General features: G+C 37.4%; 1 protein-coding gene across 1 annotated transcript; it reads right to left on the bottom strand.

Moving 5' to 3' along the window:
* On the bottom strand, positions 1 to 462 carry LOC104896889 (uncharacterized). The gene has a single exon (XM_010683676.2). The coding sequence runs from the start codon at positions 460 to 462 to the stop codon at positions 1 to 3; it is 462 nt and encodes a 153-aa protein (XP_010681978.2).
* Between the last annotated feature and the right edge of the window lie 15,825 nt (positions 463 to 16,287).

Raw genomic sequence — 16,287 nt, forward strand, 5'->3', positions numbered from 1 at the left:
CTAATCTAAATTATCCTTAGGAGACCTAGGCTTGAAGGCGTCCAAGTCAGCCTCAGAATCACTGCCTTTGGTGTCCCCTTCGGTAGGGTCGTACTCGCCAGCGGAGGCATAATAGTTACCTTCCTGGCGGAAGCCTCCATGAACTCTCCTCCTTTGGGAAAGAGGTTTGTCATTTTCTTCCTCCTCTTCCTCGTCGTCTTCATCCTCATATTCATCATCACCATCATATCCATCAGAACTTTCTGACGGGGAGGATGAATCTCCTGGAAAAGAAGAGTTTTCTAAGGAGAAAGGATATCCTCTCTCGTCATCTTCTTCTTCCTCCTCCTCTTCCTCCACTTCTTCCTCTGACTCCTTTGGGATTGCAGGAGGACAGGAAGGAATGCATGGTTGAGGTTGATCAACCTCGTGGGGGTTGACCTTAATAGTGATGCATGATTTTGTAGAGCGTTGAGGGTCCATTTGGAGAAGTGTTTTGAGAGAGAAAGTTTAGGGAGATGAGAAGTTTTTTGCGGTAAATTTTTCAAGAGATGGATATGATATTAGAATCATTACACTATCCCCTTTTATAAGGGATTTTACCATCTTCTGAAAGCTTAGTAAATCAAAAGTTACGCCTCTTTGTTTTAATTAAATCGGGCATTAACCATATATTTTCTTTAAAATGGGCTTCCTAGTCATTACACATTTAAATGGGTTTCTTATGACTTACAAACCTTTATGTTTTAATTTATTAAAACTTAACATTAACTCTTTTTTTTTGCTCTGCCAAAGAGCCATGCCAAATAAAAGCTCTACATACTTTTGTAATATCTTGCACGACACTTTTAGGAAGCATAAATACCTGTGCCCAATATTTATGAATGCTTAAAAGAACAGAGTTAATTAGATGCAATCTACCTGCATATGACAGGTGCATGCTACTCCAAACCCTTAGTCTACAACACATTTTCTCAACTAGAGCACTGCAATCCGTCAGAAACAATGTCTTGGAGCATATGGGAACTCCCAAGTACTATGAGAGAATAATCTAGACACATCCTTCACTCTCTGCACCTCAGTATGAAACATGCCAGCTGTATAAAACTCTGACTTATGCTCATTGATGCACAACCCAGAAGACATTGAAAACAACTTAAAATCCTGTAACTGGACATAAGTAGAAGAAAACTGACCCCCACTACACAAAATCACATCATCTGCAAACACCAAATAGTCAGTTGCAACCCCTGGCATCTTGGATGATACTTAAACCTAGAATGCCCACTAGCTTTCTTTATACACCTGTCATATACTCCATCAGGGTCGTCTTGTACAATTTAGGGGCCCTGTGCTAAACTAAATTATGGAATCTCAAAAGGTAAAAAAATGTAAAGAAAGCTTGAATCACTATTAGAAATTGAGAAATGAAATTTTAACCAAGCATGAACTCACTATTAAAAATTGCCCAATAATAAATAAAAAGCAAAAGTTGATAATTTAACAATTCAAAGCCCCAAAAAGAAAAAAAAAATAGTAAAAAATTTAACATGATTCCAGGATTATCGAAACAGAAAAACAATTAAATAACAAAAATTTTCGAATTTAGAAATTACCTTCAGCTTCAAGTACAAAGAGAAGGAACAATTATATTACCACCATCCCAAAATCTCTAGGAAGAAGAACTACACTACAAAATCTTCCTATGACCTCCAGGCACCAAAATCTGCCACATTGATTATATTCCCCATATCTGTCAACCTCAACATCTTACCCGTTTCTTTGCCCCTCATGGCCCTATTCTTGAAATGCTAATCCATTCAAAACTTCATCCAGACCAAAGAGATAAATATGTTTTTATCAACTATCTTAAACCTATCTACATGCCGCTAATGAGGGAAAATGACAGAACGAAGATTTGGAACAATTTAGATGATCTTGCTCATGATTAAATAAAATCTGAAAGTCAAAGAGAATTTTAGAAGGAATAGGAACGTTGAATCAAACTCACAAATGGGTTTTTTTTCCTCTTTGGAAATTGGGGAACAGAGAGTTGTAATGGAAATTGGGAAGATTTAATTAAAGTGGAGGAAACGAGGAGTTGGTATCCGGAAATTGAAATGAAATCTCACGCGCGAAAAGTGAAAGCATTAATGCAAATTAGTAAATTTTTTTTTTCGGGCAAACAAAAATATAATTGGGCCCTTATATTTTGAAGGGCCCTGTGCAATTGCTCACCTTGCACAAGGCCTTAGTAGGGCCTGTACTCCATGCAAATCACAACACAAGAGGGGGGAAATTGGGTCACCTTGCGTCAACCTCCTCTTTGATTCAAAGAAGCCATGCAACCCACCATTAATCATCACTAAAAAAACTATGAGTTCTCACACAAGCCATGACTAGTTTAATGAACTTCCTATGAAATATGAAACATTGCATCACTTCCTCTAAGAAATCCCATTTAATGGTATCATAAGCCTTTTTCATGTCTAATTTCATTATACAACTAGGTTTAACATCCTTTCTACCATAACTTCTAATAATATCCTAACAGACCATTATGTTATGGGTTATATATCTGTTATGCACAAAGGCCCCCTAATTCCCAACAATTATATCAGGCAAAATATGTCTTAAACCTTAGTAATACATTTATACAAGACATTACAACATGCAATTGGCCTAAATTCACTCACATTACTTGGACAAGCAACCTTTGGCATAAGAGTGAAGATAGTAGTATTCAGTTCTTTTAACAACTTATTGCAGAGATTACCTCATCAAATAATAACAAACCAGCAGTCCTTGTAGAAATGGGCACACATTCCATTAGGACTAGGGTCTTTGTCCCCAGTAATAGCAAATAATGCCTCCTTCACTTCCCCCTGTAGAGTAAAGTCTATCTAGGCAGCTAGTATGCTCATTATTAAGTCTTAGGCCCATCATGATTATCTCTTTCTTTACTTTAACCCTATTCTCCAAAGCAGTTCCTAAAAGGCCTTTGTATAACTCAAGGAAAGCATTACACATTGCATCAGCACCCTCAACCCATTCACCCCTTATATTATGAATGGCATATACTGAATTTTGAAGTTTCCTCGCTCTAATCGCTCGATGAAATAATGTAGATTTCCCATCACCTTCTTTATACCAAGCAAATTTGGCTTTTTGAGCAAGCAAATACATATACTGCTTATGCTTCTCTTTGTAAGCATTAGCAGCCCCTCCCTCTGCTTGGCATATACTCAAATCTTCTGGGTTATATTCTTCACAGCTTCTTGGTATTCCTGAAGGTAAAGTATAGCCTTCAGGTTAGCACTTTGAATATCAGAAAAAACCCTCCTGATTTAATCTTTTCAACCTACTCTTAATGCCCTTAATCATCTGCACCACCTTATAGATAGGAGTACCCACAACCACCTCTCTCCAACCTTCCTCAATTATCTGCTCAAACTATCTAGCTGAACTTTACATAGTGAAGTATTTGAATGGTCTCTTGATGCTCTCATAGGGTGGGTATGCATTTTGGTAAAGGCTTCCCATGTTCATAACCCTTATTTTTGTCTTAAGGAGACTCACCAGCCCAACATTTTTCATGCCAAGAAACCTCTTGACATACTTCTACTTTGCTTGACTGTTGAGTCCTCTTACATTTCCACACAATGATCCTATCAATGTTCCCCTGGGGGTTATCCACCCCCTTCATCCACATGTCATGTACCTTTTAACACAGAGACAATATCCTCCACCTGCACATTAGCACCATGTGTTTGATTAACAAGCACCTCAAACCCATTTTGGACCTCTGGAGTAGGTGCAACATTTAAGCTCCTTCTTATTGGTCTTCTAACTTCCTTAAATCCCTCTTCGTCTATAGTTGCATTATTCTCTATCAAGTTAAGGACAGAGGCAGCATTGTCTTTTGCAGGCTCCTTGGCACCATTCACAGGAACCCTGCCACTCTTTTGCCTCCATATTTGTCTAAGTGGTTTTTGGCACTGCCCTTGGGTATGACCCATTCCTTTGTAAGCAGTGTAAGAAACAGGTTTCCATTTATATACAACCTCCACAACTTCCTTCTCATCACATTCATTGATGAAATCAATCTGGCCAGGGAAGGCTTGTTCCACTTTCACTTCAATCATTATACGAGCATACTGTAGTTTTTATCGTTTAGCCGTAGCTTGATCCGTTTTAACAGGCTTACCCAATTGGCTAGCAATCTTAATCAAACATACTTCTCCCCAATAATTGAAATTGAACTTAAGTTGAACCTAGATAGGCAACACTCTAATATCTTCCTTCTCAACATCAGTTCTAGCATCCCAAGTTTTCAATATCAACTGTTTGTTATCAAAAAAACACTGGGTGACCATTCAAGATTTGATCCCTCGTTTCCACTGTTATAAATCGAATAATATAGATCCCCTTCTTGATCAAGGAAACCTTATCCACACCACAATTCGTCCAGATTCTCCTTACAAGCCCCTTCATAACATGAACAGGATGATTTGCTCCCACAACATACACTAGTGGAAAAAAATAGAAGGGTTGCGGTCAAAACAGCCCTAAGGGTTGTGTTTTTAGCCAGCAGCCCTTCACTAAAGGTGAAGGGATGCGTTTTTAAACCGCGGCCCTTCACATGAAGGATTGCGGTTGAGGCCTAAAAATGTAGCCCTTCCCTATTGGAAGGGCTGCGGTTTTCTGCCTAAAATGCAGACCTTCTTTGTACAAAGGGTTGCGGTTTTGGCTCAAAACCGCAATCCTTCGACCCATAAAAAAAGTAAAAAATGTTATTTTTTTTTTACAATTTTTTACTCTTAAATGTATCAAGCAATTTACAACAGGGAAAATCAACAAGAAGTTGAAATTTATATATCTAAAAATGAAAAAAAAATAACGAAAATGAAAAAAAGGAACGAAATGAAAAAAAAGAACGAAAATAAAAAAATGAACGAAAATGAAAAAAAAAAACGGTGGACGTTTCAGGAGTTGCAATTACTAGCCCATCACTACCCAACATGATGAACTGGTCTTTGGTAGTTATGCAATGGTGAGATATTTCAGGAGTTGCAATTACTCTATAGCTCTTCATATCGAAGTCTCCAAATGTTGGAGCTATGGCAAGGCATGGGCCGTCTTCTTCAGGTGACCATACTCGGTGGACGTTTGGTTGATGCTTTAGTGCATACACCAGATCATTACATTTCTTTATCCGTTCATCTTCAGCTACAAATTAAATATGATATAAGGAAAAAAGAAAGAAGACTTGATACTTGTTTTACAGTAACTCAATATCAGTACAAACAGGGATTTATGTGTAGAGAAATCTGCTCACCGGGTAGATCAGGCTTTAAATCCGATGTCAACTGCGTAGCTTGAATTCCATTTTCACCAGGTAGATTGTAATTTTCAGTTAACGAAAATGAAAAAAAAAGGAACAAAAACGAAAATGAAAATTAAACAAAACTCAAACTCAAACCTAGATCTGAAAAAAAAAACTAAAAAATTACAATCTGCATCCAATAACTCAAACACCGTTGTTCGTTTATGGCTAAACTCAAGGAGTTAGTGGCTGGACTGGTGTTTGACATTTGGTGGTATCGTGCGTTGGTGGTTAGCGTCGAGGCCATGGTTGTAGTGGTTGAAGATGAGCGAAAAAAGGTGGTTGTTGACGACGACAAAGCCGATGGTTGTTAACGAGAGCGAATTGAAGCCGGTGATGTTAGTATGAGGAACGAGGGTGAGAGAGAAGGTTACAGTGGTGGTTGGTTGTGAGGAACGACGAGACAAGGGCTGAAACGAGGGTGAGAGAGAAGAAGAGGGGGCTGCCATCGTGGCTGGTGGAGCGAGCATGGAGGATAGAGGATGAAAGGGATGCGAGAGTCGCTACTTTTAGGGTTAATGAAAGAGGATAGATAGGGAGGAGAAGGGAGGAGGGTGAGAGAGAAGGAGGATGTGGACGTGAGAGAGGAGAGAGAATGAGGTAGAGGAAACTGCAGTGTGGGAATCCTAGCTAGCCCGCTTAATATGTGAAGCCCGCGAATTCATTTCAAATTTTGTTTTAAAACAAAAGCTCATAAAGGGCTGCGTTTTTCAAAAAATGCAGCCCTATAAGCCATAAAGGGTTGCGTTTTTTAAAAACACAGCCCTTTATTACTTATAAGGCTGCAGTTTTTAAAAAACCGCAGCCCTTTATTACTTATAGGGCTGTGATTTTTGCACTGACCGTAGCCCATCGTAAATGAAGGGTTGCGTTTTTCAAAAAACGCAACCCTTGCAGCGCAGCCCTTGCAGCGCAGCCCTTGCATTATTTTCCATTAGTGATAGCAATATAGAGCGTAGTTCCAATAATCTAACTCAGACCGAATATCACTTAGTTCAATCTTAATAGGAGTTTTAGCATTATTACAAGGCTCAGAAATAACATTAACCTCCGACTCAGGAGAAAAGAGAATGGGTAGTGGAGCAATACCTTCAGTACGCACAATCCTCTGGCTCTGATCAAGAGCTTGTTATTCCGCAACCCAGTTAATCATCTCAAGCCACTCCGAAAACTGCACCCTAACCTCAGATTGCCTCTATAATTCTCTCAGGGAAGACCAAGGAGACAAAATCTCCTCTTGAATAAGTTTAGTTTCATCATCAATTTCTAACTCTGCGACACCCATTAAAGTATCCACTTGTTTCATCTTTTGATTCGCATATCCAGAGGTCGGCCCTTCATTCATGATTGATTTTGGTTTGTCTTAATATGAGCTCTAGAAGTTCTTGCCATGGCGACCACTAAGCTAGTTAAGGAGAGAGTATATAGAGAGAGAAAGAAAACCCTAATACAGATGTTTTGTGGATGCTTATTTTAACTTAACTTGGCGCAGTAAAAGATGATCCAAACTAAAATATGACACGCATCTTCCACTGGTTTTAGTTTTTGTCTTCTTCATTAATATTCCTTTAAGGATTTCAGGAAAACTTAAAATCTTTTAGACCAATTTAATTCCTTTGAAAATTCACACACATGACCAAATTTAAATTCACCATGTATAAGGAAAGCACTCACCGTGAAAATGAAATTTGTGAGGCACTGACTTAAAAAGTTGCTACCATGCAATCTGACGCAGCTCGTCAATTATGCAATGCCATAAAGGTGAACATTAGGAACTATAGGTACCTAGTATTTTGGTATGTGAATAAGCATACTGATACTCCTAATACGCCTTTGGAGGAGAAAATGGCTGCCATTGGACATGGATTTCTTTTCAGAATGAAGAGCCAACTACGTCAACCTATTTTGGAGCAGTGCTACCAATTCTTGGATCATATCATTTTAGAAGATACTGAACCCATAATGATTCCTTTTACATCAAGGTAAACCTTCCATTTTCATTTCTGTTATCCAATAAACCTTTTAAAGGTTGGATTTCAGGAATGAATGCAAGAGCATGGTTTTCGCGCATGAAACCCTTTCATGATAAATGGACCAAGAATAAGATACTACGTTTCTTGAGGCTAGCTTCTTCTAAAACCATTTCTTTTGATAGAGCCATCTCCACTGCCTTATTGGCTTGTTAGGATCCTGCCATCAACTGTTTCTTATTCAGGTGGGGACCGATGATGACTATCATATTGGTTGATATTGCCCTTATCACTTCTACTTCTCCAATGGGTAAATGTGGGATTGACCTCCCTATCTTCCATCATGTCGAGGAGTATAATTAGCTATACAGTCAGTAGTGTTTATCAATCTTCCGCCAAATTGTTGGTCCTTCTGCTAGTGCTAGCAAATTTGGCTTTCAAAGATTTGTTGGCTTGTTGACCAATAAGGATCCAAGTGAAGCAGTGACTCCCCAGGAAGAAGTATTGTTTCTCACTTTTTCATTTTCCATGTTGATGGTGTCTAGAGCTGGAGGAGTGATAACATTATGGATATTTCTAGCTGTTAACATCTCCAATACTTCTGAAGAAATGGTCTTAGCTCCTGTTTTATTAGGAGAACTTTATAGGTGCCTCTTTAGGAGTAAAGAATCCTTCAAAGATTTCGTCATTCCTACCTCTGAATCCCCTATATTTCTATTGATAAGGGGTTCAGACCCTTATGGCTCTTGACTTGCTGGGGCCACTTACATTTTCCCCGTCTAATGATGATTAACCCTCCAACTACTTTTGAAGCATCTAGGGGTTCAAGTGAAAAAGATCTTTTGCTTGATCCGTTTTTATTCCTTTCCAACCTTGAAGATTGTAGCTGTTATGGTGAAGTCATATTTAATCTTGTATCTCCAGATGAGGTTTGGCATCCAAGTTTGCTTTTCTCATATTTCTTAGTTTTTTCCAGCAATCCTGCCACCTGGAATATCTTCACAGGTAAGCAAGCTATTTCTATTGAAATGGACCCTTGGCGCCTTTATGCAATGCCTGCTTGGTTGCAATTCTTAGACGTTCACTTTGGTTCCCTAAGGAGTGGGAACTTTCGGAGTAGTGTCCTTAGGTCCAGGGATTTAATAGCAGTTGAACCTAAGTACTTTGGTTTTGAGGTCTATAACCCATTACTGGTAGCTAGACAATTTGGATTGCTCCAAATGTTAGCTATACCTTAGCTTATTTCCTGACCCGCAATGATCCTTGGATGTCAAGGAGTCGTTTTGAGGAAGAAAAAGCCCTTCGAAGCAATACTCTTAGTCTCCCCTTTATGTGCATTACTCATTGAAAATGGGTTAACAGAACTGTTCGAGGCTTCCAGACATGGTGCGATCATGTATTCACAAGTGACTAACAGTGTGCTGATGCTATAGCACACTTTAAGTGATCTCTTTCCTTAGTTATTTATAACTTTTAAGAGGAATAAATCTTACTTAATATCTTCCTGCCTTCTATTACCTTTTAACAAAAGCTGGCAAGAAGAAAGTGAAAGTCCCTGATGGAATGCAAGTAGACTCCATATATGGTAGACTATACTGCAACATTGTAGGCCAACGAATCCCTGAGATTGTTCCTTCAGAAGATGAGTATGATGCTTCCAATGATCATGGGGTTTCTTATGGGGATGTCAAGACTGTAGAGGACATTTAAACGATGGGACCAATGGAGAAAATTGATCCTTCCAAGAGAACTGCAAGGAAAAGAGATTACAATTGTCTCCCAACCTTCAAGAGCACCTCATCCCAAGAACTAGTGGAGCAATCTGAATTTATTTAGAAGGCTACGAATAAGAGAGATATTAGCTTTCTTTCTGCTCCTAAATCCTTCAGGCATTCCTATAGGAAACGCCCTAAGTTAGAAGCATCTTCTAAGGTCCAACATTATGATATTTCCTCTTATGAGGATGATGCAAATATAATATCTAAAATCTTCCCAAAAATCAAACATCATGGAGTTAAAGCAGGTATGGTACCTTCTTGTACTCTTTTATACGAAGTTTCATTATGTCATTAACCTGTATTTATCACAAGTTCTTCTGGTTTGAAAGAGTTCAAGAATATTGGTGATCCTTCTTTTGAAAAGCCATCAAATCCAAATTTTGAATAGCCATCAAATCTCCACTCTATCAGTCAACCTTCTGCAGATGTTCCTACAATAGTTGATCTAGGACTAATTATAGAAGGTGGTTCTTTTGATGAACCTGTTATCACGCCTGCTAATGAACCTGTCATCTTGATTTCCACTTCTATACTGAGCAACATTGCCCCCCAATTGGAGTCAAGAGTTATCCCTTCGTTGGAAGGACAAGGTGCCCCTATCTAGAAGAGACTATGCATCATATAGCATGGAGTCTGCTGGAGAAGGCCTACTCCATCAGGGTAGTGAATATCCTTTGTATTCAACTCCCTTAAATGTTGAGTTCCCAAGCTCTCCTACTATTCCAACGATTGTTACAGCAAACCCCTCTATTCTTAGAGGTGAGGTCCCAGCAGGTGTTATTCCTTTAGATGTTACACCTTTGAGGAGCAATCTTGAGCTTTTGATCACCTCTATATCTAAGGGTTCATCATAGCTTCACAATCCTCTTCTTAGACTGGCCGGTTTGCCCTTCTTTCCTCTTGAATTCATTTTAGACTTGCTCTATATGAACCCATATCCTCAGAAAACTAGACTTCACTTTCTTGCTAGCTTGGATTCTCTTCTTTGTGATGTAGAGGGAAGCACTCCATGTGATGAAAGAGTCTGATGGAGGGAAGTTTGTTAATGTGAATATATCCATCATTGTGAGGGATCAACCTACTTCTAGCATGCTAATAATCCTCCCAATGATGAGCTTTCTAAACACATTATACAAGAAGACAAGATATGACACCTTTACCTGAATCTTCTAGAAAATCCTCATTATTAGACTTTTGGACAGGCTCTGAAGCAGATTTTGGAATCCTTAATCTCTTAAGGGTTTGAGTATAGGATACCCTGCCTTGATTATATTAAGGAAACACTTCTTCATTATCAATGCAACGCTGATATAAAAGTTCAATCTTTTCATTCTCAACTCATAAAATCCAAGAAGAGGAGGCTTCTTTGAAAGCTCAAGCCAAATCCTTTAGAAACTTCACTACACAGATCCAAGATTCTTTGAGTTCTTATAATCAAAGGCTAAAATCTCTTTCTGAGGAGAGAAAATCCCTACAGAATCGCTTAGTTGAGATTAACAAAGAAGAGATTAACATCATCAATGAGAAGTCTTCACTTCAAAGCTCCATTAATGTTGAAAAGGGAAAGTTGGACCAAGGACGCACCAAACTTGCCAATTTGAGGCAAGATATGTTTAAAGAAATGGATATACAACAAAGATTGATCCTCCAAAGGGAGAAACTCTGTAATGGCTATACAACGTTGCAATATATTAACTTAATATAAATAAACATGAAGGGAAAACAAACTGAAATTGAGATATAATATATTACAACAAATCTATTACATATGACAACTAATCGAAAATAAATCGGAAACTAATTATAAAAAAAAACATTAAAAAAACTAATTTAAAGAGACGAACGACTGAAATTTGAAACTAATTATATAAAAAAAATAAGATCTCAAACCCTAAAATTTGAAAAACCTATAGAAGATGGCGACAAAATCTCGAACGACTGACGAACAAAATCTTCGCTTCAATCTTCGCTTCCTTCTTGGCAATCAAGAAATTTGGGACAAACACTGACGATATTAGAGGGAAATTAGGGTTGGAGGGGTGAGAGAAGAGAGAGAAATAGTGGGTTAGAGAGAAATAGTGGGTTCGAATTATCTGAGGGTGTGAGAGGAGAGAGAAGAGAGGGGTGAGGATCTGAGCGAGAGAAATGGCGGGGTTGAGAGGAAATGAGAGACGCGTTTTGGGGGGAATTAGGGTTCAAATAAGTTTATAAGGGTTGAGGGCTTTGAGGCGCGTTTTTTTTGTTGGGCCAAACTAAGGGAATGAGGGCTTGAGGCGCGTTTTTTGTTGGGTCGAAAATCGGATCCGGTTTTGGGCCACAACCGCATCTGATATTTTTAATTGATGCGGTTTGGGCCAAACCGCATCAGTTACTTTATGACAGATGCACTTTTTTCCACTAGTGTGTATAACATTAATTTTTAGTGTTGCAATCTTCATAATCCCTGGATGTTTGAAACAATTCTGCATGTTTTTGTTGAAACACATGGTCATGTTGTTCACTTGTTCTCGTATACATGGATGGTATTTCTTGAGAAATTTGCCATTTAAGGCTCTACCTTTCACATTGCCATCTATGTCTTTTAATAGGTATGCATTTCCATGCATTTTCTTAAGAATGATAAAGGGACCTTGCCACTTAGGTGACCAGTTCCCAAGGTGGGGATCTTTGTAAGTTGTTTCTGGCAAAAACATTTTTTCCAAACTTTATCATTTTCTTGAAAGTCTTTAGACATCAATCTTTTGTTGCAGGACCTAGTAACCTTTTCTTTTTGAATTCTCGTTTTATCCAAGGCTTCTTCCTTAATTTCTAAAGCCTCCATAACTTCAATGTTCATTGCTTGTTAATAATCATCTCCTAATAATCCCAGTTGTTGAGCTACCCTAGATGAACTTACATTCACTTCAGCAGGGATTACTGGAGTGTGTCCATAAACTAAATTAAAAGGAGTAACTCTTGTTGCTTCCCTTTTAGAGGTCTTATAGGCCACTAAAGCGTATAGCAACAATTCATCCCACTTCCTTGGATTATTATCTACCATCTTTGAGATTTCTTTCACTATGATATTATAGGTAGCCTCAACTTGACCATTTGCTTGAGCATAGTAAGGTGTTGAATGCAACATGGTAATCCCAAATTGAGTAAGATAGTCCAATAAGTGGGTTGATCAAAAGTTATAGTTTCTGGAATCTTAAATCTTGTGAATGTTTTTTCTTCCAACAAATTTATTACAACTTGTGTATTGATCTTGTTGAAAGCGTGAGCCTCTACCCATTTGGTAAAATAACCAGTCACCACTAGGATGTATGAATACTTCTTAGAAGATGCAGGATTAATTTAAGTTTAAGGATGTACTTTAATTCTGAGGCTGGTGCCCTACTGATGGGTCCAAACTTTTGACATCTTTTGCAATCGTTTCAATAATCTATACAATCCTTTCACATAGTAGGCCAATAGTAACCATGTTCGTGCAACAAGCATCTCTTTTTTAACCCATTTTGATGGGCACCACATAGTCCATGATGAATATTTGCCATGAGGGTTATAGCTTCTCCAGCATCCACACATTTTGAAAAGTAATCCTTCTGGATCCTTTCTGTGTAGCTCACGAAATTGCATGCAAAATTTGGTTGCAGCAATTTTAACTCTATTTGGCACTTTTATCCCAGTTGGGTTTTGGAGATATTGAATAATTTCATTTCTCCAATCCTCATCCTCCCTTAATATTGTTCTTTGATTTTTCTTTGACAGTTTCATTAAGAGGATCTAGGATCTTTTCCTGAAGAATAACATCTTCATTTTGTGAAGGTATCTCTTCTCTAGAAGAGCTATTTGGGATAACTGGTCTGTTATTCCATTTTTTTCTTTAGGAATGTGTATGAAAGTAATCTTCTTAAATTGTTTAGACAAATCTTGTGCCTTCTTGCTACATACATGTGATACAAATGATATACATTTAAATTCCTCAGTCATTTGATAAATTACCAACTGAGAATCTCCATATACCTCGCCTTTTTAGCCCCTGGTTCTAATAGAAATTCCAACCAAATCAATAAAGTTTCGTATTTTGCTCTATTGTTAGTGCAAGGCGATAGAATATATATTTTAGCTCTTGCTGTCTCTCCGGTGTTAGATCCATCAAAGAACAATACCCATGGAAGGATGTCCTCATTAATGATTCCAGATTCACAGTAAGGATGGGTTGCTAAGAAGTCAGCTAGAGCTTGACCTTTTACTGCCTTTTGTGGTACATATGCTAGGTCAAATTGTAGTATATGCAAACTCCATTTGCTTAACCTGTCTTTTATGAAAGGTTGGGATATTATGTATCTTATGACATCTGTTGGAGACACCACTTCTACTGTAAAGGCCATGAAATAATGTATGAGCTTAATGGATGCATCATATAAGCACAAACACTATTTTTCTGCCATGGCATACCTTCGCTATTTGTCATGGAGGATTCTACTTAGATAGAAAACGGTCTGCTCATGTCCCTTTTCGTTTTCTTGATTAAGGAGACTACCAATAGAATCTTCACAGGCTGATAGATACAAACTTAATGGTTTTACATTTTGCCTTGGAAGGATCAATACAGGAAGACTTGCCAAATCTTGCTTAATTTGATCAAAAGCCTTTTGATGCTCCTCATTCCATTTGAAATCTGATTCATGTTTTAATCTCAGTAGAGGTGAAAATTTTTTAGTCTTCCCGGCTAGATTGGCCATGAATCTTATAACATAAATGACTTGTCCAAGGAATCTTTGCAGTTCCTTCTTGTTGGAAGGTGGCTTAGCTGCCAATACTCCTTTTGCCTTATTTTGGTCAATTTTCATTCCGTTTTTATGGATGAGAAATCCTAAAAAGCTACTTGCCTTAACTCCAAATGCACACTTAAGTGGATTCATTTTTAGGTGATATGCTTTCATCCTCGTAAATGATTTAACCAAATGTTCTTTATGTCTAAGAAAATCATTTGATTTCACGAGTATGTTATCCATATAAAGTTCTATAATCTTACCAATCATATCCTTAAAGATTGTGTCCATGTCTCGTTGGTATGTAGCACCAGCATTTTTCAAACCAAATGGCATGGCTACGTATTAAAACAAACCTAGTCATTTTAGACATCTAAAAGCTATTTTATTACAGTCTCCTTGTACAATCCTAAATTTTTGATATCCTGCGTACTCATCTATAGAATATATGTATTCATATCTCGAGGTTGCACTTATTAGAAGATCAGATACAGGCATAGGATATTGGTCTTTAGGTGTTGCTTTATTTAAATCGCTAAAGTGAATGCAATTTTTTTCTTGCCATTTTTCTTAACTACTGAGACGTTATTACAAATCCAGTCAACATATTGGCAAGGCCTGATGAACTTTGCCTTGAGTTGTATAGGTTATGTTAGTTATGGCGCCAGTCTTCTATGACTTTAGGCCACAGGCTTATATCCTTATTTGATAGGTAATTTATGTTCTATGATTTTCCTATCAATACCAGGCATTTCATGATGCTCCCAAGCAAAACAATCTTTAAATTCTTTTAGATTTTCAATTATTTCATATTTTTCTTATAAGTGAGAAGCTTACTTATGTAAGTAAAACATGGATTTTTGTTATCCCCTAAATGTATTTCTTCTATTGGATCATGAACTTCCTGCTTAATATCCTCACTTTTAGCTCATACTTTCTCATCATCTTCTTCTAGAGATCCAAATTCATGTAGGGTTGAGCAACATGTACTAGAATTTATGAGAAAATCCTCTTGGTATTTTCTAAAAACTAATTCATTCATAACTTGATCAACAATAGGGGTAAACCCATTACAATATTCTTCCTGATCTATAGACATGATAAACTTGAAAAATATAGTCTAACACTATAAACTAACTAGAGCTAGTGATTGATTATAGCTTGATGCTTGTTGAGTAAATTCATATTTGATTGAATATCTTCAACTTATGAGACGTCTTCGATTTCTTGAATGAGAATTGCACTTGAGTCTTCTATCTCTTGGTGAGTTTGTGACTCAAGTTGTAGAGCAACCTCAATCCTGATAGTGGGAACTGACTTTAGAGAGTCCCTGATAAAAACAAAATCAAGAGATGTGATTAGGCAAACTTTCTCATCTGCTTGTAACATTTATGTTAGTCTTGGACAAACACTTAAGCAACTACAAGAGGGGGGGTGAATTGTAGTTGGAGAGATTTTCAAACTTTTTGCGGAAATTAAAGAATGAATAAGTAAGAAGGAACTAATTGCACGAATAAAGAAAGAATTGGGAACACGAGATTTTTCTAAGGAAAACTTCCTAGGCCCAATAGGAAGAAAATCCTTGACCACTAGGGATTTTGACTCAATTCTCTTTAATCACTTTTAGGCCAAAAATCTTTTGTACAACCTAAACTTGGACCAACTCTGTTCCTCTAGGAACTTGTTTCGAGTCAGCCTATTCCCCCTGAACAGTTCACTTCTCCCTTGACTTCACTCGAAGTCTTTTCTCTTTCTCTCTTCTCTTTCTCTTTCTCTCTTTCTCTCAAGAATGATTACAGATTATGATTCTCTCAACAAAATCTGTAATACATCAATGTCTAAGAAGAAGAAAAACCGAGCAAACTTTCACTAAGAATATTACATAAAAATTATGAAAGTTATACTAAAAGATCATTACAAACATCAATTTATAGTGACCTATTTACTTGATTTCTTCTCCACAAACTTCTCCATGTTCTTCTCCATGAACACACATTCTCTTAGCCACTTCTTCATTTTGTCCGTTGTAATCTATCCGTTGGCAGTTGAGTTTGTTGGGCTTCCACGATCTTCTCCATGATCTCAGCCACTTCTCCATTATGACACGCCTTCCATATAGTTAGGTTGTTGTGGTTCCTAAATTCTAGGAACTACCTCAACGTTCACTTTTGTTGGCTCTGCTGCTTAGGTTAATGATTTGCGGCTCCATATTTCTAGGAAAATATCAAAGCTGCGCATACATTTCACTAAACAATATATTATGGAATCTTCATATATTTCATTAGTTATCACTATAATATAAATCGGATAACACAAGTAAATAATAAATAATTTTAAACTTGATTAAATACTTAATCAAACCTTCGTAAAATATTTACTATTTCATTTGTGAACCTTAAGAACATTTATTCGTATTA

Source organism: Beta vulgaris, chromosome 6, assembly GCF_026745355.1.
Source record: "Beta vulgaris subsp. vulgaris cultivar EL10 chromosome 6, EL10.2, whole genome shotgun sequence".
Taxonomy (NCBI): domain Eukaryota; kingdom Viridiplantae; phylum Streptophyta; class Magnoliopsida; order Caryophyllales; family Amaranthaceae; genus Beta; species Beta vulgaris.

Coding starts and splice junctions, on each gene's coding strand:
- LOC104896889 (XM_010683676.2), bottom strand. CDS start 462: ATGGACCCTCAACGCTCTACAAAATCATGCATCACTATTAAGGTCAAC.